The 27,655-nt window shown below is 27.8% G+C and overlaps 3 protein-coding genes across 5 annotated transcripts; 1 reads left to right on the top strand and 2 right to left on the bottom strand.

Moving 5' to 3' along the window:
• Nucleotides 1-497: 497 nt before the first annotated feature.
• LOC118073778 (general transcription factor 3C polypeptide 1) lies at nucleotides 498-8,357 on the top strand. The gene is made up of 5 exons (XM_035094492.1): nucleotides 498-631; nucleotides 819-7,168; nucleotides 7,501-7,693; nucleotides 7,846-7,933; nucleotides 8,161-8,357. The coding sequence occupies exons 2-5, from the start codon at nucleotides 876-878 to the stop codon at nucleotides 8,301-8,303; spliced, it is 6,717 nt and encodes a 2,238-aa protein (XP_034950383.1). The 5' UTR covers nucleotides 498-631; nucleotides 819-875; the 3' UTR covers nucleotides 8,304-8,357.
• LOC118073779 (proton-coupled amino acid transporter-like protein CG1139) lies at nucleotides 8,141-15,879 on the bottom strand. Of its 2 annotated transcripts, XM_035094493.1 has the most exons (11): nucleotides 15,224-15,879; nucleotides 14,241-14,463; nucleotides 12,678-12,766; nucleotides 11,955-12,077; nucleotides 11,579-11,729; nucleotides 10,500-10,633; nucleotides 10,322-10,406; nucleotides 9,674-9,946; nucleotides 9,388-9,566; nucleotides 8,984-9,156; nucleotides 8,141-8,738 (listed from the first exon to the last, which is right to left on the bottom strand). In XM_035094493.1, exons 3-11 carry the CDS (start codon nucleotides 12,764-12,766, stop codon nucleotides 8,491-8,493), a joined length of 1,455 nt encoding a protein of 484 aa, XP_034950384.1. In that variant the 5' UTR covers nucleotides 14,241-14,463; nucleotides 15,224-15,879; the 3' UTR covers nucleotides 8,141-8,490. The 2 variants fall into 2 exon arrangements, with proteins under 2 accessions (XP_034950384.1, XP_034950385.1); XM_035094494.1 differs by lacking the exon at nucleotides 15,224-15,879 and having other exon boundaries at nucleotides 14,241-14,707.
• Nucleotides 15,880-19,256: 3,377 nt separating this feature from the next.
• On the bottom strand, nucleotides 19,257-26,050 carry dsh (Segment polarity protein dishevelled). 2 transcript variants are annotated; one of them, XM_035094148.1, is made up of 10 exons: nucleotides 25,890-26,050; nucleotides 25,294-25,363; nucleotides 23,387-23,639; nucleotides 23,090-23,272; nucleotides 22,715-22,925; nucleotides 22,464-22,592; nucleotides 22,169-22,383; nucleotides 21,401-21,892; nucleotides 20,848-21,090; nucleotides 19,257-19,403 (listed from the first exon to the last, which is right to left on the bottom strand). In XM_035094148.1, the coding sequence occupies exons 1-10, from the start codon at nucleotides 26,048-26,050 to the stop codon at nucleotides 19,369-19,371; spliced, it is 1,992 nt and encodes a 663-aa protein (XP_034950039.1). In that variant the 3' UTR covers nucleotides 19,257-19,368. The 2 variants fall into 2 exon arrangements, with proteins under 2 accessions (XP_034950039.1, XP_034950038.1); XM_035094147.1 differs by having other exon boundaries at nucleotides 19,257-21,090.
• Between the last annotated feature and the right edge of the window lie 1,605 nt (nucleotides 26,051-27,655).

The raw sequence follows: 27,655 nt of genomic DNA, 5'->3' as shown, positions 1-27,655 counted from the left end.
TAGTATGTTTTATTTATTTATAATTTTTACAAGATCAATATATAAGCTAGAATCTACTTTTTGACTATAAAAAATGTTGTTTAATTAAGTTTATAATAATTATACTTAGGATACCTACAAATATTCACGTTTAGAAATCAAACCAAAGAAGACAGTGTTTCCCTCCAAACTGATGTTACCCATTGATACCAACAATGAAGTCATAATAAAAAAATGAATCTTTTTTTATAACAAAACGGTAGCGATTGCACTTCAATAAATATTACAAATTGTAATTAACAATCGCATTAAAGTATTACAATTTTTCATCATAAATGTATTTCATTAACTATTTATCCTTATCAATAACAAGAAAAAACAATTTTTTATTGACTTCGAATTAGAATTTGGTGCTAAAAAAAGTCAAAACTAGCACTGTCTGAAAAATGTAGGATACAGCATGAAACGCCATCTAAAATTTATTACTCACATTTTCAGATTTAAAAATATAACCTCATAGAAACGCACAGAATGTCATGAGATCCAATTTGTTTATATTACAATTATTATAATTTTTTCATACTTAAAATTAATTAAAGTTATAAAGCGTTAAAATCAATAATAGAACTTTTTTGCATCTCAATTATTGAAGGTTAGTACAACAACAAATAACTATCAGTAATTGTGATTTTTTTATTTGAATGTAAATAATCATGTTCTATAACCTATATACCATTGCAAAAATAATTAAAATTATATTATCTATATTTACGTAATATTAGTTTGTCTTCCAATAATTTTTTATTATAAACAAATTAGAAATAATTTTTTTTTTTCAGAATTCAACGACAAATCTTTTAGAGTTTGTTTAATGTATTACAAATTGTTTTTTAATAATGTATCCCAGTGATATGGATGATACATTTCATTCATCATCAACCAACATTATCGATATAGTAATTGATGAAGTGGCTTTAGAAGGTTTAGATGGAATAACACTTGAGGCATTATGGAAAAGATTGTCAGGAAGATTGCAAATTCAAGATAATCTTCCACGAACATTACAAAATCAAATTTGGTCTATATGTATATCAACAAAAGAATTTACTTTTTACGAATTAGATTCTCCAAGAGAGCCACTTTTTCTATACAATCGTTATGAGTATGTAGATCCTGATTTAGGAATTATATGTGAACCTGATAATCTGCCTGAAGATATTTATGGATATTATCCAATTGACGACTCGAAAAATAATATCAGAGGTTCATGTAAAAGTTATTACACAAGAAAACCTATTGAAAATATTCAAGCTTTAAGTCTAGATGTTGCAGAAAAGAAATATGGTCAGACATTGGTCATTGTTGGATCTCAAATGATTAGAGAACAAGCTTTAATTGACGATAATGTTTGTCCTACAATAGAATTAAATGTAGTTCAATATTGTTTTCTAGAAAGAGTTGGACGAGCTCGATATCATGGAGAAGTTACTCAAGGAAAAAGAAGCCTTGTTTTATTAAAAGAAGATCCTAAATCTTTATTTTACTACCGAAAATTTTTACTAAAACATAAGTTAATTACAAAACAATTGCATTATCAAAAAAATGCTGGTCATGGTACTGGAGGGAGTTTGTTACATTTACCAAGATTTTACGTAGAACGTAAACCAAAAATCGTATATTTAGCTGAAAAAATAATTGCGTTACTGAAAACTCGAGAAAACTATTTAGCAGATTACACAGAAATTAAACAAGCATTGCAAATAGAAAATAGTATTAAAAGATTATTTAAAACAGCTTGTTTCCAAAAAGTTGTTCGAACTGATTTATTAGTTCCTTATAGAGAGTTATATCCTCATGCAGATCCATCAGAGTGGGCCAGAAAAAGTTGTGCTACCAAAGAAAAAAAAATAAGAGCTGTTCAGCTAATTGATCCAAATATTGATGCTAATGATTTATGGAACAATGATGAAATTTTGGATGAGGAAGAATCTTATGAACTTGATGTAACAAATCAAATAATTGATGTACCTATTATGAAGCAAGCTAATTGGATCGTTGAAGAATCTCGAGATGAAGGATTGAGCCAATTAGATTTGGCAAAGAAAATGGGAGTGACGAAATTACATGCTCGGAGTACTTTGAAAAACTTATCAAAACTTGGTCTCATTGGAACTTATATGAATGACATTGGACGTCAAAGGTTAACAAAATATGTTTCAAAGAAATTTGAAAAAAATAGTAAAATCAGCAAACAATATCACAAAGAAATACATAAGATGAAAGAATTAACGAAAAATATCAATTTGTCTGAATATTCATTTCAAGGTCAGTTTTCAACTGCTAAAAACTTTTTCTATCCTACGGAAAATTCAGACGTAGAATTACTAGAAGAAGAAAAACCAGCAGTTGATGATCCATTTAAAAATATTGGAGAACAACAAATCCGTGGTCAAGCTTTGTTTGGTATTGTAAATAAAATATTCGCAAAATACAATTTAAAAAAATATAAACGTGGCTATGAGATTTCTTTCAACAATGTGTCTCAAATGAAGAATTTGAAGAACAGATTAGATAAATTGGCTAATAAAATAAAACCAAGTCCAAGAAAAGTCATAAAATTAATCACTCCCGATTCTAATGTAAATCCTGGTGCAGAATGCGATGCAATTTTAGAAGAAACTAGACCTTCAACTACGTCAGATGGAGAAATGAAATGTTTAATGAAAGAGATAAACGCAGAAGATTTAAAAATAACGGGAAGTGTTACATACAGAATTTTAAAGAGAGCAAATTTAATAATTGAAGCTGTGAAAGAACACAAAGTGATTGATGACACAACAAAATTAATAAAGTTGATAAATGAAGAAGAAGAACGTGAAGGTTACGACGTTAAAATTGATAAAAAATCTTTAGTGAGGTTGTTACAAAAATTAGCTGTCGATAATTTGGTAAAAAATATTAAATTAACTCTCAGTGCCAATGGTAAACAAAAATCCTTGACTTTTATTTGCGATCCGAGTATAAATGTAAATCATTCTGTTATTCGATCAGCTGTCGAACAAGCCCGAGTCAAATTTTGTTTGACAAGATTTAATAAAGAAATGAAAAACAATGCAAATTTGAGTAAAAATAAAAATAATTCAGATAATGATTTAGGAAAATCAACAAAAAAAGTTAAAAATACCAATGATATTAATACCAATCAAAAAATCATTCCTGCAAATTTGACATTTGATCCTAAAGCTGGAAAAAAATATGGATATAGTCCTAAATTTATACGAATGCAAATTCTTCATCAATTTTTATACTATTTAATTTATGATCATCAAGGACCATTGAAGATACCTCGAGAACAACAGATTCAAAGTTTGAAAATGAAGGGATATCAAATTGATGACGAATTGGAAAAAGAAATGGGAGAGATTTATAATACACAAGTAGGTTGGAAGATGTTTGTTCCTCCACTTCCAGATCACAATGGTTGGCCTTTAGGATGGGCCTTGATGTGTGATATTTTATTGAGAATTCCTCTGTCAATTTTTTTGAAAATATACAGACTTCCTTTTTTTATTCCCAACTTGGACTTTTACATAAATCATTCGATCAGAAAGCATTACTTGATCAAAGATCTACCGACTTTACTGAGGAATGCACTTCTGCTCAAGAGAAAATATATTTTTAGCATTCATGAGACGATTACCAGACTCAGTTACATTGGATTAATTCAATTCGGTCCTCAGAAACTCAAAGAAAAGGATCAGATTTTTATTTTCCTTAACAAAAAAAGTGAATTGATGGATACAACAACTTCTGCAGCAGGTTATCATAAAATTGAAGATAAAGAATATCCTGTTTCTAAATATTTTTTTGAAAGAATAACAGATGTTGAAAAATACTGGTATGACATGTGGCATATTTGTATAAATACTCATCTTGGTGGAAGATTAGCAGTCCAAGGAACAGAAATAATTCTTGAAGATCTAACGAAGAAGCCTGAAATGCTCCAATGTTTAAAACCAGTAAGTGCTTATGAAGCAAAATCTTTAGATATTGGCATCATGCCCGGCGATAAGAAAGGAGCTGCAGGTATTGATTCAGCTTTTTTCTCACACCTAAAGAGAAACTGGAATTGGGACAATTTTAATAGCTATAGATCCCCACGAGACCTAGAGAAAAAAGAACCGGATCCTGAACGCAAAGCTCATTTATCCAAAGTTGAAGCTAAGCCGATCAAGTATACTGAATTTACAGGATTAAAAAAGAAGAGTGGACCAACTACAGTAGATGCAAATATTCTTAAAAATAGAAAAGCTCAAAAACCAGTTAGTTTATCTACAGTAGAAAAAACTCTAAAACATAAATTATTGTCCAAGAATATGAGAAAGCAAAGTACAGTTAAAGTACTTAGAAAAGTTATGCCCAGAAAAGTAAAAACAAGAAAACGAGTGAAGTATGATGACATTGATTATAGTGCTCTTCAACATATGGCAAAGTTGCGAGTAGACTGGGATCCAAGAGAAGACAACATTTTATTAGTCTGCAAAGTCGTCATGTTATACCTTTGTCCCAATCCACGAAAGCAATTGATCACATTCCCAGCTGTAAGAGATGTTTTACGTTCTTATTCACTCAGCTCACATAATAAAACATCTCGAGCTTGTCAGAGACGTCTTTTGTATATGTTAAAACAACCACAAACAGCACACAGTGTTGCATTGGGTGTAGAAGAGATAAAACAGAATTACTATGTCAATAAAAAATACAAAGACATCGTTAATAAAATAAAAAAGACATGTGATCCAAATGAACAAGAAGAAAAAATAACTTCCACTTTTAAAGCTCTTGTTGCTTATGTAGCCAAAAAATATTACGACTTGTCTAAATCAAAACCTACCATAGAATCATCATGTAAACCACAAACACTTCAAGAATTTAAAATTTTTTATGAAGTTAGCCATCCACAAAAGCCTCAGAAAGGATTCACTTGTGATATCAAAAATGTCAATGATATTCATACAGCTACAATTAATTCTGTTATTTACAGTTCCATGTGTTGTGGAAAAGATCGAAGATCATGGGCATATCAGTTGTTCAGAATTTATCAACAATATCCTGAAATTTTATTAAGAAATGCTATGGCGAAAATTAGAGCTGATGGTATGGTTTCTGTAGCAAAACATTATCTAACTGCTCTTAAAAAATACGGAAATTGTTTACCGATCAGCAGTTCTCAATATCAGTTAAGTACGACTTATTTGTATAAATTTCAAACAAAACTACCTTTTGAAGCCTTTAGTGAAATTCAGAATTTCTTAGAAAGTATAATTAAAGGATATAAAGAAAATCCAAATATTGTTGCTAAAGGAGTTAATGTTCAACCACCAACTGGTGGAATGGTTCTTGGAATTCAAGAGTATCTAATTGATAATAAAATGGATTTCAATGTAGAATTACCTGATCACGTTATTACATTGGATAGTGGAATTCGAGAGTATGATGAGACATACGTAAGAATTGCTAAGAGATATCAGGATATTTTATTAGCATTAGAACTACTTAATACAGAGCAAACAGAATCTGTAAGACCTCAAGCAATAGCTAGTAGTAGTCATCAGCCAAATATAGAAGAAGCAACTGTAGAAGAAAAAAGTAATGAAGATGATAGAGAAACCGCTGGTGATGAGCCTAGAATTAAATCTGATTCTACTGGAGGGAATCAAAAAACAAAGAAATTCCTGACTAAAAAATACCAATGGGGATTTTATCAAGTCAAAGGACAGACAGATGAACAAGATAATGAAGACTGGTATTTTAATAATAATGATTCTGAAGATGAAGTTGGGTGTATTCACTTTCAAGATGGTAGTGTTGTAAATATTAATACGTCTGACATTGAAAATTCTAAAAACTTCACCATTGATGAAAGTATTCATGAAGCTTTCTTGAAAACTCATGGAGATAATTTTCGGGATTTTATTCAGTCTAGTTCAATTAATGCTTTAAAAGAAATGGGTCAAAGTTCAACGCCAATGGACGTTGATGAAGAAATCGATCAAAGCAATAATTTAGATGACGTTGAAATGGACTACGATACAATAGCAAATACTGGAAACAATCACCAAAATAATAGTAATCGAGAAGATCGAAACTGTGTTGAACATGTTGAAATAAAACCGATGTGTTTTGAAAATATAAAATTTGCTTCAAATTCAACTGAAAATAGAGATTTACAGCCTGGAACAAGTTCAAATCATCAGAGAGAAGATACTAGTGATGCACAAAGAAGATATACAAGGATTGCATTATTAAAAATGAGAGAAGAGTTAATCGAAGATTTACCTGATAGTCATCATGCTCATGAGTATTTTGCTGTCAACACTTTTGGTATTTCTTATTTATTCCCAGAAATAGAAGAAGAGAAAATTAATAATCATGAATTTGTAGTTGATGATAAATTATTTCATAATGTATTAATGTTTGAAATAGAAACTTTTAAGAAGATCATAAATGACTTGAATAAATTTGCCATTTTTCCAAGGAAATTTGTAGATTATCCTCGTGTAAAAGAAGACTTGGCAATGATGACAGAGTTAAAGGAAGAGGAAATAGATTTAATATACGATTATGTTAGAAATAAACATGAACAAGGTGCAACTTCAAAAGAATTAACATTAAAGTTTTACAAGATTCTTGGCGATAAGATGTATGACATTCTTACTTTCATGACAGACCAGCGATTATTCTTAAGATCTGGTGTCTCCGAGATGCATTATATACATTATAACTATGTTGATCCTTGGCTTATCCAATCCATACGGATTATGCGACTTCACAGAGAAGCTTTACCGCCCATTCCTCCTGATAGTATTTACATATTTAATTCAAGTCATGCAGGTACTGAAAAAAGTAATGAGAATGATGATGAATGCGACAATTCGAATGAAAAAGAGTTTGAAGAATTAAGTATTCCATCATCAAAAAATAAGAAAAATAATGCTGATAAGGATAATACCATTGATAGTAATCCTAATAATACTGAAGTGACAAGAAGCCAAACTGTTGATAAAAAGGAGAAAAATGAAGAAGAAACTAGTGCAGTGAACTCGAGTAAACAGAATCATCGGAAAAGTAGAACTTGCTTATTACAGACAAAAGATATTTATACTGCAGCTAAAAAATTAGACTTAAAGTAAGTATATTTTTGTTCATATAATTTATGAATTAGATTATCAATATTATTTTTAATTAGATTAGGTTATGATTAATCCCCTCAGATTTATATTTTCGATCAGATAATAGAAAAAAAAGAAAACAAATGAAATTTTTTCAGAACATATGTATTTATTACTTTCTTTAAGAAAAAATGTTATGTTTACAAAAATCATGTTAATTTATCATTAGATCTTTATAATATTTTTAAAAAATCTTTAGATTCAGATAGACAAATAGTGTTTAATTATTTTACATTTTTACAATGTTAATTACATATTTTGTTAACATGATTATCATTTATTGTTTTAGTACCGCTGAAGATATAAGAGTAGTTATAAGGCCTTGGATAAAAATTGACGGTGTAATTAATAAAGGCATGTTAGAAAAAATGCTAGGTGCAGTACTAGCACACTGCATTATGAATCCAGGCATTAATTTGTCTCAGATACAAAGTCGGTTTTTACCAGCTTTACAACCTTATCACACTCGAGAGCTTGTCGAGGTAAGAATATTACTTATTAAAAGAAAATTCGATGCTTATTTCAATATATAAAAATGACAAACAAATTGACAGTTTGGTTTTTTTTAACAAGTATTTTTATCAATAAATAATTAATCATAATTATAATAATAATTATGAAATTATAATTACAGCTGCTCATTAAATTGGAGTGTCTAACATTAAGAGTTTTACGCAAAAACACGACAATACTATTTTCAAAATCACCATCAACAAAAATATGTAAATATTTATATTTCATTACTATGGTTTTCTATCGTATATCTAATTACTTATTCAATTACTAAAATACTGGAAAAATATTTCTTATACTATTTAAAAAACTTTCACTCGATTGTTTTTTATTAAATAAAATTTATAAATTTTTTCTTTATTAATCATTAGATTGTAACGTTTGTAACTGATTATAATGTTTAATCTTATTTTTAATTTTTATTCTTTTTTCTTAGATCATCCTGCTAAAATGGACGGTTCCTCCGAATATGGAAATGAAATGATTGTCGAAGCAACAACTAGAGCATCAATTAGATTTGGAACATTTTTTCGATTTTATCATGCTCAACGTTCAACATCTGATATTACTGATACGTGATTATAAATTAAAATCAAACAACGTCGATAAAATAAAACAACTCCCTGTGATAAATTCATGGACTAGTCTTCTTTATATAAAAATAAGTAAGAATATTTTTTGTATGTTATTACTAAATTTTTTTTTGGTTTTTTTTTTTACTTATCTTATTAATATTTTTTAGAATTAGACTCTTATCATTCAATTTCTACTCTTTAGTACTAAATGCGCGAATAATAGCTGTCATACTCTCATAAGTTCCCGTAAGAAATCCTAAAAATCCTATAAGTAACATAAATAAGTCCTTGGTAAGTTTAAAACCGCTAAGTGTATCATTTTGTGAGCAAACAACTAATTCAATTATCGGTGGAAACAAGAGAGCCAATGCTGTACTGCTCAGTGCACCGATGAGAGATATAAAAAGACCGAGGTTGGGAATTACTTCAGCCAAAGTAACTGCAATAAAATGAAACCATTAAATAAATTAGTAAAGAGGTTGATGATAAAAAAAGAATATTTTTTTATCAAACAATTAAAAACATTTATGGAAGTTATTAAATATTTCGGTCAATTATAATGGAATTAACAGACGTAGTTTTTGATATTTTTCGATAATTACATACTACATTAAACCGAATGATTTTAATATTCAACGATCATTAATTATTATTAGAATAATAAAAAGAGGAAAAACCACTTACAAGTAAGCAAGCATAGAACCGAACGGAAACATGTTTCCACAAAAACTGGATAACGGAAAGGACCATATCTATTAACCACTTCCGGCCATATGATTGCTATTGGCACGTAAAACTGCAGAGCATACGTAAACATAATACTCAGAGATATTGCTATCTGTATGCATTGTGGTAATCTGTAAAAAATTGTAAAAAATAGAAATATCATACACAACAGATTAAAAATGAAATAATGTTTAATTGATTAAATCTGAAATGATAATTAATTGTAATTATGATGTTACACCAGAAAATGAGCAATTTATCACTAATAAAGTTAAAAAAAATTAGTAATTTCTGATTTAAATAACGATAAGAATTTAAACGTAAAGATAAATAATCTTTAAATGAAATCAAATCCAACTTACATTTCTTTTGAATTAAGATTAAGTGTAACAGAGCCTTCGATTTTTTCGCCATATCTCAGATAAGCTAAGAAACCCATAGCTACAAACATACCAGCAACAAAAATCATTCCAACATTCAATACACCCAAAGGACTGCTAAATGTTCCTGGTTTTCTCATTTCATTTTTGAGGGGTAAAACCTAAAATATTAAAGATAATTAATATAATAACAAAGCGATGAGAGATTTAGGCATTCATTCATTGAAATGCTTAATTTAGTAACAAGTGTAAATATATTTATTATTACCAGAGTGATTGCTTCAAAAGAATAAATAACCGTGCCAAAAAATAGCGGAATTGATTGCCATTCTGCAATGTATTTACGTTCACTCATTGGTGGCAAATCGTGACACATGAGGTATATAGTTGCTACATAACCACCTACAACTAATAGATTGGCAATGGAAGACACTGGAGCCAGGTATTTAAGATTTCTGATCCAGGTGCTCATCAAAATCGGCAATAAAGCAATGGCCATGTGCCAGTGAACACTTATTTGGAATCCATACTGGTCTAAAACCTGTTTAAAACACGTCATGAACACATGATCATTGAAATTTACTTATGATTTTATTTCTGGTAACTTTTGATAACAAATACTATATGACAGTACATTTGAAAATAATTATATAATGAATATTGTTTAACATAAATGTTGATTATACTACTAATAACTATGAAAATGTGAAACCGAAATTTTAATATATATCTATTATGAAACATTTTTAAATAATACTTGTCATCATTTTAGACATATCAGTAAATCTAGATGATTGCATTTAAAATCATTTTTCAGTTACCAATAATATTATTCAGTAATTCGAAATATTCTGAATAAATACATTAATAGCCTATGAATAAATATATTTGGCGATTGTTTTATATTTATAATTACCTTAAGCATATTTGTTGATATAAAGACAAAATACACGCAGCAGAATCCAAATTGCGTTATGCATATAAATAGGTTCACTATCTTCCTGAAATAAATAAGATCATGATCATCAGTGTTATGAAACATCTTTAGACAGAAAAAAATGATAAAAAATATAGTCAGAGTCTTTTATTAGCACCTCATCAATACAGAATACTTTCGTAATCGTAGCGGGCCAATTTCAAAACACATCTCCACTGTTCCGGCATATCCAACTGAATCTTTTTTTGTTGAACTCCCCACATATTTAGACGCTATTTCATTGCATTCAATCTGAAATAATTTTTCCATAATAAATCTTATTTTTTCCCTTTCCTAAATTGCCTTCTTTTTTTTTTTGAAGTAAGATGTTGATCTTTTCATGTTTAAGAGCAGTAGGAGACTAACACTTTGCTAAGATTTAAATCTTCGTATAAACTCACTTTTGAATAATGCGTTAAAGCTTTTATGACGAAAATACTGGGTATTTTCAAGCTTGTTAACTATCTTTCCCATCGATCACTTGTGTCGTAATATCAAGTCGATGGTATGTTTGATGATAGCATCATTTTCATATCCACTACAATCATGCTCCTGTAAACAAATATTAAAAAATTTTTTTACATTTCTCCATCAGAAATGGCGCAGAAAATCATTCAGGTCTACATTTTTTAATACCAATTATTGACTTGTAACAGAAATTTTTTTTTAATATCATCTTTATCAGGAAATGAACTCATCAGCAAAATGACATTAATTAAGACAACTTCATTTGTTGTTATAATCAATCATCGAATATTCATAGAAATTCATGATTATTCTATGCAATTACTATAATCATAAAATTGACATTTAATTTGAAAAGTTGTAATAAATATATTTTTACTTTGAATTTAAAACTATTTTTCTTTTTTTTCATTATCAAATCAAGACGTCATCTAAGTTTAATAATTATAATCTTTTGAAATACTTATTTTTCTGAAAAATAATATCTAAAAATCATCTATTAGTATATATTAAAATAAAAGAGTGATGTAGACCTGGTAAAACCGTTGAATGGTTCTATGTACCTTAAAATTATATTTGTTTTTCATTCGTTTATTAATAAATTCTAACGATTTTCATGAATTTTCATTGATATTTTCAATCTTAGTTCATAGCTTTAGTCTCCCACTGTTCAATGTTTAAAAACTAATATAAAAATTTTGTGACAAAAAAAAACTCTCCAGATTCACATACGAGAATATGTTGCGCGTGAACACAGATGATGCCCAGAAAAATCGTGAGTGGTGGACCCAGTAATAAGCCAGCATTTTTAAATGCATCTCCTAATGCAAATATTCCTGAACCAACATTTCCCTTGAATAAGTGCATCATCGTTTCGCAATACCTAAGATAACTTACTAATTAGTTAAACCCTTTTCCAATAAACTTTCCAGGCTTTTTGGATTAAGATATCATTATTAATATTAGGATAAATAGACGCATAACATGCAATTAATAGCTCTATTATCTTTTTATAATGTTTATATTACAGTTTTTTTTAATTATATTTTATCATTTATATTATTTGATCTTTCTCATTCATTGCCCACACATTTTATCATTTACTTACGATGTTGGATGATCGGCTCCCATATGATGGGCATCTGACGCATGTGGACTCGTCGTCGTCGCCAAATTGTCCATCGAAATAATTGGATCATTTGAACGAAATACTCCATAGCTATCGCCGTCGCTTAAAAATAATATTCTCAAAGTCAAAAACAATTTTATAGTGTCTATCATTTTCTATTAATATTTATTAGTCAACGATAATTTTGGAAAATTAGTTTTATCATCCTACATTCCAATGAAAGAAGTCAATGGATTTTTTAAATTTATGACAACTCTCTAAGTGAAACAATAATATCGATTGTCAACCAATTCACTTTTTATTAGTAAATCGATAAATTTATCAATAATAGTTGGAAATAAACAACAAAATTTACTTTTACAATTCATTCATTGTTATGTTATCAAAGATTATTAGGTAAATTAATTCAAATATCAGATAAATGATTTAGTAGTGAATTTTTATGTGTTTGATTTATTTATTACATAATTATTAAAATAGAGTAATTAGTATTTCAATTGATAGATTTAGGTTTGAATTTTATTCGATATTATTCTATTTTAGATATAAACACTTTTTCAATTTAATCAAAATAGCTACTAGTCATGTTTACAATTGATCAAATTTAAAATTTATCGTATTTGATGATATTTAAAAATCCATTAAAATAGATTAAGTGTTAAAGATGTTGAATAATCTGATAACATCGATAAAGATACTTACACATTGATCTTTGTTCCTTCTAGAATCGTTTCAGCCCTCTTCTTGGTACCTTTGTTTTTTTGAGACATTGGATTTGAATGCAGTTCCATCTGGAATATAACAAGGATGACCGCACTTGGTATTAATGACCAAAGAGAAGAAAATCTTGAAGCTGCTAATCTTGATGGCCATGAACAAAATTCCTTTTGAGATGACAATGAAAGGAAGACTTAAAAAAACCCAAGTATTGGCATGATAAATTTGGGACACGTGATAGTTGTGATTACATGATAATAGACGCCCACGTTGCAACCCCATTAATGCACATAATTTGTCTCGATTATCTGCAACATGCCCAATTATATACTTGTATAAATGGGCAATCATTTTTCTGTACATTAACTGTACAAATCAACAATAATAAATTAATTGTCATTTTTAACAGAATTCACAATGACAATTCAAATGGAATTCTCTCAATCACGTGATTTCTATTTAAAAAGATAAGTTTTACGATTAATACTTCTCGACAATTATTTGTTCGAATTTGCTAGATTAGATTATATTTATGTTTCTTCTTCGGCTATAGAACTAATAATAAGGGTTGAACGAAAAACTTGACTTTAAAAAAACGAATACAAAAACAGTATGTTTGAATGAATTGATTTCACGATTGGAGCAATGAAAACAAAAAGTTTTTTCGGTCCTATTTCAATTTTATTGATTCAATTGATATTTATTACTAATATTTATCAACTTATTTATTTTTTAAATTATTAACTTGTTATTATATAAGTAAATTTGTATTTAATAAAGATAGGAGTAGCGACTATTTTTTTTGTAACATTATACATTTTTTTTATAATTAAATGTTGTTTAAAAAATATATTATTTTAGTTGATTATTATAAATGGCAAGTATAATAGGAAAAAGTGGCAATAATTTTACCATATGTAGCATGTAAAAATGGTTAACAATATTGTGGTTTCATTTTCTAAAAATAGTTTTTTCTTGGATGGTAAGCCGGTAAAGGAATAAAGAGACAGAAAATACCACGTGTTATTCTTCTAAAGTAATATTTACTTTTCATCATCATCGAATGTACCAATTAATAATGATCTCAAGTGTACTGAAGTCAATACGAATATAGCTAATATAGCAATGGAATTTTTCCAATCATGAAGAATTATTGCGTGATGAAGACAAGACACATATGTATTAAAGTTAACACAAGAAAAATATTAATGTCAAATTGTTTCGCAATACAATTACTGAATAACTTTTTTTTTTATTAATTAACATTAGCTAAATGTTTAATTATAGTCTAATGTATGTGTTAGAATGCAATAGTGAGCCATGTAATTTGAACTGCACAATTTAGACCTATATTTAAATCACATCTCGAACGCCAACAGAAAGCAAAGCATGATCGTTTGAAACTATATGAGCTGCTTTAATGCAGAATATTAAATGTTAAACGATAAGTGTTTAATATGTAATAGCCCGTTGAATGTATAATTAATGCATTAACAGCTATTAGTTTGCAATTAATGGCAAAACAAAATAATTAAATAACTATATTACCTTAGATTTCGTACTGAGTAATCCACCATTCGTAAATTATGTCAACTTATATGTTATCAAGTACTTGTTGAACCTTCAAGTACCTGAATACGACTGATGAGATGTTTCTTAAAGATACAGGCGGCAGGCATTCTTGAGTGTACCCAAACGGTAGACGACAGTTCTCTACTCCTTTCATCCCCACCAGAATTAAATCCAAACTGTCTCAAGATCACTATTACCGCTGAGTGTTAAGTAAACATTAATGGACACTATATTAATCAAGCATAGATCTACATAAAACATTTTTTAATCATTTATTTTATTCAACTGCTAATTTATTGTACTTCATTATGAGCATCATAATTATTTTTTATGATTAGAATTAGATCCATGACCATATGATTTATGATTTGATTAATTAGTGGCTTTTCTATATCTTTTATCATTCTTAATTTGTTTGCTTTTCAATAATATTAGCCGTAATCACTTTGATAATACTTTTATACTGTTGAAAACTGATTAGTGTTTATTTAATTATACTTACGTTTATGTAAAAATAATTTTTTTTTTTTTTTCGATAAAGACCTATCTATAAATATTGATATTAATTTTTAAAAGAATAAAAAAAATTTTAATATTAAATTATTATACATTTTTAATATTTTAGTGCAAATGTAGTATTTATTTTTCGCTGTCGTTTACGATAATTCTGCTATATAATATTATCTTAATGATAAAAATTATGTTTTTTTTTTATTTATTTACGAATATTTTACTCAAAGTGATAAAAAAAAAAAAAAATACTCGATTTATAAAAATTTGATGTGTTAATTATTTTGTCCATTGTTCATAACAATTTTATTTGTTTGACGAAAGAGTTATATTTTTATTTTCAATTGCTGATATATTTCTTTGAGTTGATAAGAACATAATTGCTAGCGTTATTATTTGTTAAGCAAATAAATAAAAAATAATGAATACGGGTAAAAAACTATTTTTACCTATCAAAAATATAAGTTAATGAGACTGCATTGATCGTTTTTTGTCATATAATATCCTTAATAAATCTATTCTTGAAGATGCTAATTCAATCTATTTTCTTTTCTGCGAAGCACAATGACACTATTCTTCATTGGTACACGATAATTGCCACTTTGAAGAATTTCAAGACACTACATTTGACTCACTAATCTTTTTTTATTGCCATATTAGTCCTATTATTCAATGAAGGATATAAATAAATATAGAAATAATGGAGTACTTAATTATTATTACATTGTGATATGACATTGTAACCGTTCAAATAACACTGAGTAAGTGAAATGCGTATTTTCTGGTTTGTCAGTTAATTCTTCTATAACACTAAAAGACCCTCAACTCTATCACTCATTTACCCGAAGATTCACATTATGCAAGCGATAAGCAGACTGACTTATGCACCTCAACACATTTTTCAAAGCTCACTTTTATGAATGTATTACTGCTCACGTGCGTTCTGTTTTTTTCCTCGTGTGCACACCGTGTAAGAATTTAAAGCGAATTAATTCAGCGCAAAATTATGATAGTTGTTGTCAGTATGTTGCAAGAATACTTGTTAATATATTCGAATTATCAAGGTATCGACCTTACATTAATATCAAAATTAAAAAACTAAAAAAATTCTAAGACTCTCTGTGAATAAGAATTTATGTTTATACAGTATCGACTTTTATGATTTAAATATCAATTACGTCAGTCTTAAATTTAAAAAAATTTTTTTATAGCATTGAATAACTTAATAGCATCTAGTTATGTTATTAAACAGTTCATACACTGTAGTAATAAATAAATTATCATTTGTGCAATAAAAAATTTACGATGAAATTTTGTTTCAATTTATGAATTTTATATAAATAATGCACAATAAATGAATTTATTTTTAACATTTTCATTTGACCTTAATCTAATATTCTTAAATAAATGAGAGGTAATTAAAAATGAATATGTAACTAATTACCGGTTATTCAGTATACAAATATAAATTAGCATTTATAAACATTTAAATGAAAAAAATTATTAACTAAAACCTTAATTTCATTTATTGTTATGAAATCTTTTTAGATATTACTAAATAAAATTTAAACAATTGCTAATTGAATTTAAATGAATTTCATACTCGTTAGATAATCGATTACTTAATTGTGCTTCTAACATGGTGATAATGCTTGAGTGACAATTAGTGCGAATTAAAACAAAAGTGAAAGTAAAAAGCTTTGTAACGAATTTATAAGTTATTGCACTGAGTGTTAATAAAACGCCTACGCGTGATCTTTTTGTTCTGTAACTTCTTCCTTATTTATTTCGTTTCTTCTTTTTTACTTTATCGTCCTTTTCTACATCTGGAGCACGAGATGATTACGGAGTAGGCGGTTTTGAGAATTAACTCAATGTCATAATTTTTTTTTTGTACATATCGCTAACACTACAAATTCTCAGAGCTCATTCAGCTACTAAACAGTCTTTTTGACCTTAACTATTATTATTTAAATTAATATGCTAGTAATTTTGAAAATTACATTCATAAAAAGAAGAAGAACTAAATGTTGATATTTTCCTTTTTAGAATCCTTCAAGGCTAAAAAAATAAAAATTTAATTCATTTTTTTATACTGACATCACATTCATACATACATACATAAAAGAAATCAACAAATAATACATTAATGATTGATATTAATCTAGTTACCATCATAAGTTATTTAAATTGTCAAAAAACCAGTAATGAAATTAAATACAATGATGGTTAATAAAAAAAAATATAATGCCTTAAATGAATGTTATTAGAATTTTGAAGATGAAGAAACATCTTAATAAATGGAAATAATAAAAATAGTACACTTTCAGGTATTACGTTAAGTGTCTTATGTTTCTCTGGAATAATTTCACATAACAGGAAAAGTGGATATTGCAGTAGGTGTAACAAAGTATTAAAACGAACAATACTTAAGTTTATCAGTACAGTAAAATGAATGTGTCTACGGTTTTGATTATTATCATTATTCATTCGGATAACAATTTGTGGTTATTATATTTGTACAAACAAATAAATAACAAAAAATAATATATTCCTTGAGAATTGCACATAATATTTTCTCAAAGTTTGAGATTAATTTCCTTTTTTAAAGTATTCATTGAAATACAAAGCCATATTCTCACAACTAAAAAATGTAGATAAAAGATAAAGTACATTAATAATGAAATTCCTGAGAATTTTAATTAAAGAAATGAATAAATTAATGTTTAATTAAAAACTGAAAGATTAAAGATTAAAGATTAATTAGGTCAAATAAATTGTGCAAATAAAAGAATTAAAAATAGGAAAATTTGACATAATAATTTTAAACATCATGAATTGAATTTCAAAAGAGTTAATTTCTTCGTAGAAATAAAAATTGGTCATTTAAATTGAATTACATTGAAATATCCGGTTAATCGTTTTGAACACGATGATGAATATAAACTAAGCGTTGCTTGATTTTCTTATGTATGTAATGATGATGGGAACGAAAAGCTGTATTAAACTGTTCAAAAGGTTATAACAGATAAGATAATCAACAAATATATCAACTTAACTTTGATTTTGAAATTAAAATTTTCTTCTATTGAATAAACTATTTTTTACCGTCCATAAATAAAATCTAAACTACTTCCGTTTTATGTTGATGTTCATCATTAAGATAAATTTTTACCATTCTTTCTCAAATGTATTCTATATGATATCCGATTTAACACACATCTAAATGATATAACAAACGGAAAGAAATAATTAATTATTATTCATATGCAGTAAAAAAGTGAAGGTCTTTGGTCTTTCCTTGTGTTATTAGTACAGCCAGTGAAGGGAAAAGTTAAACTTATTTTATTTATCCTTGATTTAAAATATTTTTTTTTCACGACTTAGGTCATTGGAAACATTAATATTTTCACTTTACTGACTGAAAGACCATTAAAAAAAATCTAATAAGCAACTAACACAAGAATTCAAATTTTAATCATAAATGGAAAATTTCTGCACAAAAGGCTATACTATTCAATTCATATGGACACATAAACTTAAAAATATACTATTCTAAAAATTTGAATATAAAACTTTAAAAAATATTTAATAATATATATTTAAATATATAAATATATATATATAAAAAAAGGGACTGTTTGTAAAATCTTATACTTTTTTTTTTTACTGATAATACTATTATTAATTTTCTAATAAAAAAAAAGTATTTGTACATCAATTAAGGTATTAAATAATGCATATTACAATAATTAAAACTTTTCGTATACCTTGAAATTGTATTTAAAACCTAATATTACGTTTGTTTACATTTTTGTATTTTTGCTTGTTTTTGTTTTGCATTTCTTTCTTCACAAAAACTAATCATATAATTATAAAGTTAATATAACTATATTAAAAATTAGCTTGTTCGTTTTGTTAATATAACAATTGAAACATACTTTCTTATTAAGCAACTTAAGTGAATGATCAGACAAAAACTGATTAGAAAATAAACGGAATAACAATGACACAGTTCGTATATCCTGAAATCTTTTTTTATCTATTTATTTGTTAATTCAATCATATTTTTTTTTTTATTTTATCTATTTTATATTCATATAAATATTAAACAATTCTAAAAAGTTTTCCTTATTATTTCAGGCGACATAGAAAAAATCAATGTTATTCGCGTCTGTATGAAAGTTTGATGGCACTTTTTTTTTTAATTTTGAGCGTTTTTGTATTTTTTATTTTAGTCAAGATTTGTTTGTTTGTTTCGTTTTGTTTCATTTATATTTACAATTCAATTGAGAATTATGCCATTGTATACAGCAGCAGGATAATAAACACCACGTTTGGCACGTATCTAATGTGATAAATTCTATATAGAAGTATAGTAATATTTGTTTTCTACATATTAAACCTTACATACCCCGTAAACGATTTATCTGTAAAGCATTACATGCTTATACCTATAGCTCGTATTATTTTTAGTTTCAATTTTTTTTATAAATGTGGTAGCGAAGTAAAAAAAATCTTTTTCGTTTGTATTCGAACAGGAGTAGACGACAAATACGTTCATAACTTCAAACAATGTCTCGTTGATTTTTTTTTAAAGAAATAGTTGTCCCATTGTTGCAGATAATCCTAAAATGCAAGCAATTTGATGAATTAATGGCAGTTCAATGAATTATCGATCAAACTATTACACAGGTCTACATGTATGTGTTATTACTTAATACAAATAATTATGAACAGATGTTAAAAAAATTACATCATTAATCTTCGTTAATCATATAGAAAAAGAAAAAGTAAATTTATCTAGTAAAACTTTAGATAATGTTTTTTACTTAACTAACAGCTTCTGGTTAATATTTTCAAGGTACTATTTTACCAAAATATCATGTTTACTCTTCTTTATCGTAGTCAATGATAAATGTATTGAATAATATTATCTACATGATAATGCAATACTATCTTTATCTTAAGTGTTATCGTAAATATTTAAAGAAATATATGAAAAAATTTCCCATCAAATTTTTATATATAATTAATGATAAAATAAAATTCTTCATGGCATTCGTTATCGTTTTTTCATATTACAACTTCAATGCACCATAAGTAAAAAATTTAGAGAAAAACAAAAAAAAAAAAAAACAAAGTAATACTTTAAATGAAATGTTTATATAAAATTTATGGTCAAATAAAGAAATTAAAATTGAATTATAGTGTAATCTCGTTCATTAAGATCTTGTAAATCTCGTTGCAAATTAAAACATGTAGACCTGCGTTAACTTCAACAACTCATGCAGTTAAATTAGTTAAATTAACTCTAATCATTACAGTAATTATTTTAACATTCAGATTATCAGTCCATCAGGTCTTCTGCTATTTATAATGTTATAATCATGCCCATGTAATATAAACAGAGTTGCGTAACAGTGCGTTATGATTATATGATTCATAAAAAATGTTCAATATAAAATTACATATCTCATGCTTTGTTTTTTACACATAAAAGATTATGAAATCATAGGATAGATGAAGTAAATGAAGCATAAGTAAAACCAAGCATTCGTTGCCATGTGCAATTATCTCACAAGAGTCACAAATAAATTGAAATAATTATTGAAAAAAAATTCATTTGAAAACATAATTTGACGGATATTGTCTTCGAAGAATCTCCGGAAGTATTGAATTATGACTTTAATTTATATACAGAAATTATAAAATACAAAAGACGGAATAAAAAAATTATTATAAAGAATGTCGCCCTTAAAATTTGACGTATCCTTCTCAATTTTTGCCCTTTGAATTCTCATCAAAGATTCATGAAATTTTCGATGTTGGCTTCGAAATGATTTCAACATCGCATTTAAATTCACTACATCATGCTACAAATATTCTGAGAAAAAATTAACGACATCCTTGTTATCTCTTATCTCAATAAAAAAATTATGGAGCATATACAACAATTCTTAATTTTAAAAAAAAAAAAAAAAGAAAAATTGAAAAAAAAACAAGTTCTACATAACATCGACAAAAAATTCACACGGATTCCCCATCGCAATTCGAAATGACTGTCTACTACCAGAGAGATCTTGCTGATTTTGTTGATTCAACGATCCAGTGCCAGTTTGAACTGATTGTTCTGATCCACTTGATCGACTACGACTTCCATTTGATCTTTTTCCATTGGAACTATTTCCGTTGCCTGAATTTTTGCTTGGCACTGTTGGAGGCAAGTGAAGCTCAGACTCGGAGGCCGATGAACAGGATTTAAGATCGTGAATTGGTTCTTTGCAAATGTGTTCACTACCTGCACTACTACCACCTGAAAAACAAGATAAAGACAAACTTATTTTAATACTTTTAATTAATAAGAATTATCAAATAGTAAAGAATTATTAAAATAATTTAATTTCTCTCAGTATCTTAGAATTAATAAAATATCTAAAAACTTCTATAAGTTTTGATATAATTATACGTAGTTATTGTACTTAATGAAAAAAAATTTTAAAATGTTTTTATAAAAAAATCAATATACAAGTTACACAAAATTCTAGTATCAAATATAAACCATCTAAATAAGTTCCATTATCGTAATGATGTTAATTTTATCACGTTCAATATTTATAAAATACCTGATTCACTATGAACGCTTTCTTCACGATGATAACCATAGATAGTAGGTTCATTGGTAAAGTTAAATGGCATTGGACTATATCCAGCAGCCGAGTGTGGAGCGTAAGGACCAGAATATGTCAAATCCCACCCGATAGGAGGTGGCAGAGGTCCAACGGTATCACCGTCCAATTTCATACTTCCCATTGTGGAACATAAATCACCAAATATATAATAGCATTGTTCGGAAAATGTTATCTTGTTAACAGTGTGTCTGATGAAACCTGCTTTAAGCATCAACGATGCATATTTTCGTGCATCACGACGATCAATAAAACCCTCAACATGTGTATTCAGCCAATCAACAACGTCTGCACCGATGAATGCGTTCGGAATTGTAATTTTTAGCCACATGCGGTCACGAATTTCGAGACCTGAGTCTGGTCGTGCCATTGCACGAACTATCGTTGGCATATCTGTATTGATACTTAGGCGTAAATCTTCCAAAGGACCTATAATGGAAAAAAAAATTATTTTTCATTACGTTTAACAATGAAATAAATTAAATGAAATAATTGTAACAAGGTTTCTTACATAAGTTATATTTTCTTTAAATTTATATGTATCATAATTTAAGTAAAAATTTATGCATTCAAATTCAGCAAGAGAAATATAAACAGCCAGCCAAGTATTCGACGACAAGATTAATGACTATTTTCAAACCGTACATAATTCATCTTTAATTTTAGAACAATATAAAAACCTTCAATTATTTAAAAACCACTTACGTTCTGTATCGGGAAGTGTACTAGCCAAGCTGCTAGATGTTGAAGTCAAGGTCGTTGCGCTGGGTGGACGTGGTGGAAAACCTTCACCACGTATTGCTGCTGTGTGGGCGACCCATGCGCCAGGGTCAATTGGACGAACCGGTTCCGTACGTGGGATTGTAAAATAGCCCTTTGGATTTGGATCCCAACATTTTGCCACAACCAGTTTTATCGGCCTTTAATCATTAATAACGTAAGTACCTTTACAAAAGTAAACTTCTACTATCTAAAAGAAGAAAAAAATTTGTTTACTAACCCTGGTTTCTGAACGACCTCACGTAAAACTCTGACCGCTTCATCATTAGACATATTCTCAAAATTTATGTCATTAACCTGAAGAATCATATCTCCAGGTTCTATTCTACCGTCTAGGGCTACCGCTCCGCTGTAAAATTAATTATAATTTATTGAATAAATAAACATCAAAAATGAACGAGGTAAATGAAGAAAAAAATGTTCTTGGTTCTTAATGAATTAAGCAATGAAAAAAATGTTTTAATGATTTACCCTTTCATTATAGAGCCAACATAAATCCCACCATCGCCTCCTTTATTGCTTTGCCCCACAATACTAATACCAAGGAAATTGACAGTATCCATGTTCAAAGAAACTGTTATAATGTTCAAGGACATGGTGCTGTCCGTAATACTACTGAATGAAGACGTACGACTCATTGGTGGTAACCTGTGTCGTCGTCGTCTTTGAGGTCTACGACGATCTAAAAAAAAAGTTTAAATAAAGACAAAAGGAATAATTCAATGAAAGGAATAACTTTATAAAAGAAAAAGGAAAAAACATTAGTTTTTGCATATGAAAAAATTATGAACGCTAATTTATCAACAGCATTTTAAAGGTAAATTTAAACACTGATAGATAATGCACCTAGTGTAGCACGTTCAATTGTACTACTCATGTTGGTATGTCTCCCTGTAGTTGAAGTTATACGACTACTAGCATCATCATCAGACTCTAAGAAAGTCGTTGTTTCAAGATCTGAACTTAAAATTGAAGCAGTCTCATACCCATGACCCGATCGATGTTTTGAATGTCCATTTATACGCAAGCCTAAAATAATTAATTGTCGATTAATTTGTCATGAAATAGCATTTCAACACATTTTCGATGTGTTCGCAAAATCATTCTAGAAGTTTTTATAAAAGATAATAAATGTTTTTATACCATTATATTTAGAATATTTTTCATATTTGTCTGAATGATGTTTGGAACTTTTGTGCAAATGATGACCCTGTCTACTACTGATGATACTTTCTGTTTCTGTGAGAGTATCATCATGAGAAAGTGTAGGTGGTCCACGACTCGTGAGTCCTGGGGCAACATGATCAACCCTATCATGTTTAGCTTCACTGTGTGCCACAGAATCTGTACATTGAGATGCACCATCTGATACATTACTTCCCTCAGCAGAGACAAGCTATTTAAAACATCAAAAGTTATTTATTAATTCATGAAAATCAATTGATAATTGTCACAAGCTTGATTACCACAAACTTTTCCACGATGATAATATGTAGAAAAAATTAAACCATATTACAGAAATTTTCCATTGATTTCTGGAATTTTACACTTGACACTCAAGATCAAGATTTTATTATCTAGTTTAATCATTAAGGTTAATGTAATTTTTTTATTTTTAAGAAATATTATATATCGTAATTTTCAAGTATTTTCAATTATATCGTCACCATGATAAGACAAATTAACAATTAAAATTAAGTTTCAAAAAATGAGTGCAACATGTAATTCGTTTATATTTTTTTGTGGTAATCTGTTGTGAAGATTTTCTTAGAAAAGACTAATCCATGACAGTACTCATATGCTAATGAGTGAGAGTTAAAAATGGGTTAATTTTTAAGCTTTTGTACTTTGCTATTATTTTTTAGCTGATGATTTAAGATAAAATAATAATGACACTTTTCTACATCAATCCAAATATTGAGACTTAACGACCATTAATCTTATTCTGTGTATCTCAATATTTTATCTTTTCTGAAACTTATCAATTTTGTGATTATCCAAATAGTATTTTTGTTTTTTTTAGCCTATACTAATATAATAAATGATTTTGTATAGTATTATGTAGTTAATAAGAAACAATAAAGGAATATATAGCATAATTTTTTTTCTTACATACAAAACAAAAACACTAAGAAGGATAATAACTATATTGATAGTGATATTGACATTGAATAATTGTTAGGAATTAAATGTTATTATACATGACGAAGATTAAATTGAGTAAAAATAACGCAAGAAAAGAAATAAGAATAAAAAACTGAGAAGAAATAATAGAAATGATCGGTTGACGGGAGTAATCAAAAGGCTGGCCTTTCATCAGATTAGTGAATTCGTCTGGGACTATGACTGGTTGAGTTATAGGTTGGAGCAAGATGGAGAATGGATAGAGAGACACGTATATACTCAATATAACACCCACCCCAGTTGTACCCATACCACTAGCGGTCGTCGCCCGCTATGCTACGGACAAAGTATATCTTTGAATTACTTTGATGCCGAGTAAAACCGGAAATTTTTGCATGGAAAATTCAAGAAAAAAAATAGTTGACAAAAAAATGTATACAAATCTTTTAAATACATGCTTTCAAATATTCTTAATTTACTTGGGTTACAAAATTTTTTTTTTATGTTTAAATATTATTATCATTTTAATGATTTAATTAACTATTCAATTAACAAACTTTACAATAATCATTTTAAAACTTTTTTCCATTGATGAATGTCAGTAAGGGGATTTTTTTATAAAGTTTAAATTAGTCAAATCTGCTTTTCATGTCAGAATATCTTGAGTTCTTGAGGTGCATGAATCTTAAAATAACAAACATACATTTATATTTTTTACTCACGAAAAATAATGATATAGAAAAAAAGAAATGAATTTGATTCAATTTATTGTAAAAATTTTTCCAACTAAATCTTAATAATAAATTAGGTAATTTTTATAATTGAAGACGTGAAATTATTGAAGACTCAAGAAGAATTATTTTAGGATTATTGGAGGACAGGAAAGGGTTTGTCTATAATATAAAATGACAAATAAACACACATACCCATGAAACAACTCGTCCGTTGAAGCACGGAAGGTGTGCATCATCGTCGACGATTTCTTCTTTTACGACGCTGTTATAAAACACAAATGAATATGATTTTTTTAATTACTGTTTAATTATTACATAATTTGATAACGAACATTAATATTAATTCAATATAAGCATTATTATACAAGATAAATTTACATTCATAAAAACTATCTCTTGTTTAGAGAAGATAAACTTTGACTACTGTTGACTTTAATCTTTCGAGTGTTGGTGTAATAAACAACAATGATGAGGTGAATGACCGAGAAGCGTGAGTTAATCACAAAATTGATTGAAAGAGTATAAAATTAGTAGTGCAATCGATGACGAGAACAATTGATTGATTATTGGTGGATTGTTAAAATATTTTAAGAGGATGGCAAAAAAGATTGATTGTGGCAAAAAAACATAGCAGAGCGCAGCACCATGAATTGTCACTCTATTCACGTCAGGTTCTGCCCAAATGCATCATAAATTAATATTATTTAAAATAAAAATACATGATCAATTGATGAGATAACTATTTAATTAAAAGATGATAAAAGAAGATGATCAAAAAAATAACTCACCCGAAGTCATCGTCCATAGACTTAAAGAAAAATTTATAATTCGGACGATTCAACACATTCTTAAAGTCTGCGAGTGTCACTCGTTCTGGGGAAATAGTGAGCTTAACTAAATAAGGCGTTTCTTCATCGTCAATGTGATAAATTATCTTAGTCTCTTCCATCGTTATAATTGTCAATTAATTGTTTCATACATGCACTGCACCAAAAATGAGTACTTTATTCGCGAACTATCACTCTGACACGACAATCATACCAAGCCAATATGGCGACAGCCGAATATTCTAGGGACTATCTACAATCGACGAGAAAATCAAATGAGTATATTCACATGTAGCGACACATATGAATGGAGTTAATTTTCAAATTGAATTTGGAAGGTATTTACTCTATCGACCACAGAAAAAAGCCAGCAACATTTGGATCAGAACTACCTGAGAAAAAAATCGGGGGTTTAATATAATTAAAATTTATATATTAAAATATTCTTTGTAATTAAAATTTATATATTAAAATAATCTTCGTCTTTTAAGACAAAATTTGTACTTCGCGTACTACAACATAAACTAATCTTCAATTTGAGACCAAAATTTTCGAATAAAAACATAATAAATTCGCGGAGAAATTAGAAACATACGATCCAATGTATTTAATTAAATAGGAGGAATGAGTGTTAGCTCCGTGACTTGTACCTAGCCTTTATGGTTTTATTACTAATTAATTTCGCGGGTCTTTTTTCAATTTAGATGTTATATCAAACATAGAAGAGGATAAATTTTTACAATATATTTATAGTCTCCAATAAGTTCACATATATTAGTAATTTTTAATTAAACAATTTTTCATTTAACAATAGGAATTACAACATTTTTATTTCGATGACAAAAACATGGCAAGAAGAGCGAAGTTATTAAAAAAAAAATTTAGTTTTAAAGTTTTTGATCAACTCTACATTGTTTAGACTAAGATTTAATTAATTTAGTCGGCTTATATCACACACTCTTATTTTACTCAACTAATTTACTTAAAGGGGTTGAATGATTCTCCGTTAATTAATCACGATTCTACTTAATTATACCAAAAGAATATCTGAATAATGTCATTGAATGGAATTAAATCATAGTTAGTTATATTATAATTAAGATCACAACTAATAATTAGGAAATATGATTAAAAATAATTCAACAAATCGTTTATTTCATGTGTATTTTTTTTTTTTCATGTTTTTATTATTTAATATACATATATAATAAAATCATGAAATCATCAATAATTAATATTATATAATATTATATGTATATGTGATTTAAAAAAGTTCACATACTAGTTTCTACTTGAAATCAAAAGCATTTTTTTTATTATTATAAGCGTAAAATAAAAATGTTAAAAAATTATAAATAAATTTAAAAATCTTCTCAAGTTTAGAAATATCACGTACTTAATTTTAACAAGATCATTTATTTACTTGTTGAAAGATTGATTTATTACTTGTTATACTCCAAAAGCTTAAAGATGGTAACACCTGTGCGAACTAACAGCCAAACAAGATAATCCGAGTTTTATTGTCTCAGTCCCTTCGAGGCAAAAAGGCTTTACCTACCTCATTCAAATCGTGCTTAATTTTACTTCAAATGGTAAAAATAAAGTCCTTTAGGCACGTCGAAAGTTGAATTGCCGAGGGGTAATTTGGACTTTTTGAATATTCAGGGAAAAATTAATGCGGGTACTTTTGCACTTTTATTACGGTCAGCGACTAAGTCAAAATTTCC

This window comes from Chelonus insularis, unplaced genomic scaffold, assembly GCF_013357705.1.
Source record: "Chelonus insularis isolate UGA/USDA-ARS -01 unplaced genomic scaffold, ASM1335770v1 scaffold_362_pilon, whole genome shotgun sequence".
NCBI classification, from domain to species: domain Eukaryota; kingdom Metazoa; phylum Arthropoda; class Insecta; order Hymenoptera; family Braconidae; genus Chelonus; species Chelonus insularis.
This window is presented reverse-complemented; position numbering and strand designations above follow the sequence as displayed.

Bases quoted from the DNA above. Each gene is read 5' to 3' on its own strand.
- LOC118073778 (XM_035094492.1), top strand. From the start codon at position 876: ATGTATCCCAGTGATATGGATGATACATTTCATTCATCATCAACCAAC. The intron at 7,694-7,845 runs GTAAGAATATTA...TTATAATTACAG, and splicing joins ACACTCGAGAGCTTGTCGAG to CTGCTCATTAAATTGGAGTG. The intron at 7,934-8,160 runs GTAAATATTTAT...CTTTTTTCTTAG, and splicing joins ATCACCATCAACAAAAATAT to ATCATCCTGCTAAAATGGAC.
- LOC118073779 (XM_035094493.1), bottom strand. From the start codon at position 12,766: ATGGAACTGCATTCAAATCCAATGTCTCAAAAAAACAAAGGTACCAAG. The intron at 10,634-11,578 runs GTATGTGAATCT...AAATTATTTCAG, and splicing joins TTCACGCGCAACATATTCTC to ATTGAATGCAATGAAATAGC. The intron at 8,739-8,983 runs GTAAGTGGTTTT...ATTTTATTGCAG, and splicing joins GGTTCTATGCTTGCTTACTT to TTACTTTGGCTGAAGTAATT.
- dsh (XM_035094147.1), bottom strand. From the start codon at position 26,050: ATGGAAGAGACTAAGATAATTTATCACATTGACGATGAAGAAACGCCT. The intron at 22,926-23,089 runs GTGCATTATCTA...CTTTTTTTTTAG, and splicing joins AATTGAACGTGCTACACTAG to ATCGTCGTAGACCTCAAAGA. The intron at 22,384-22,463 runs GTTAGTAAACAA...TAATGATTAAAG, and splicing joins GAGGTCGTTCAGAAACCAGG to GCCGATAAAACTGGTTGTGG.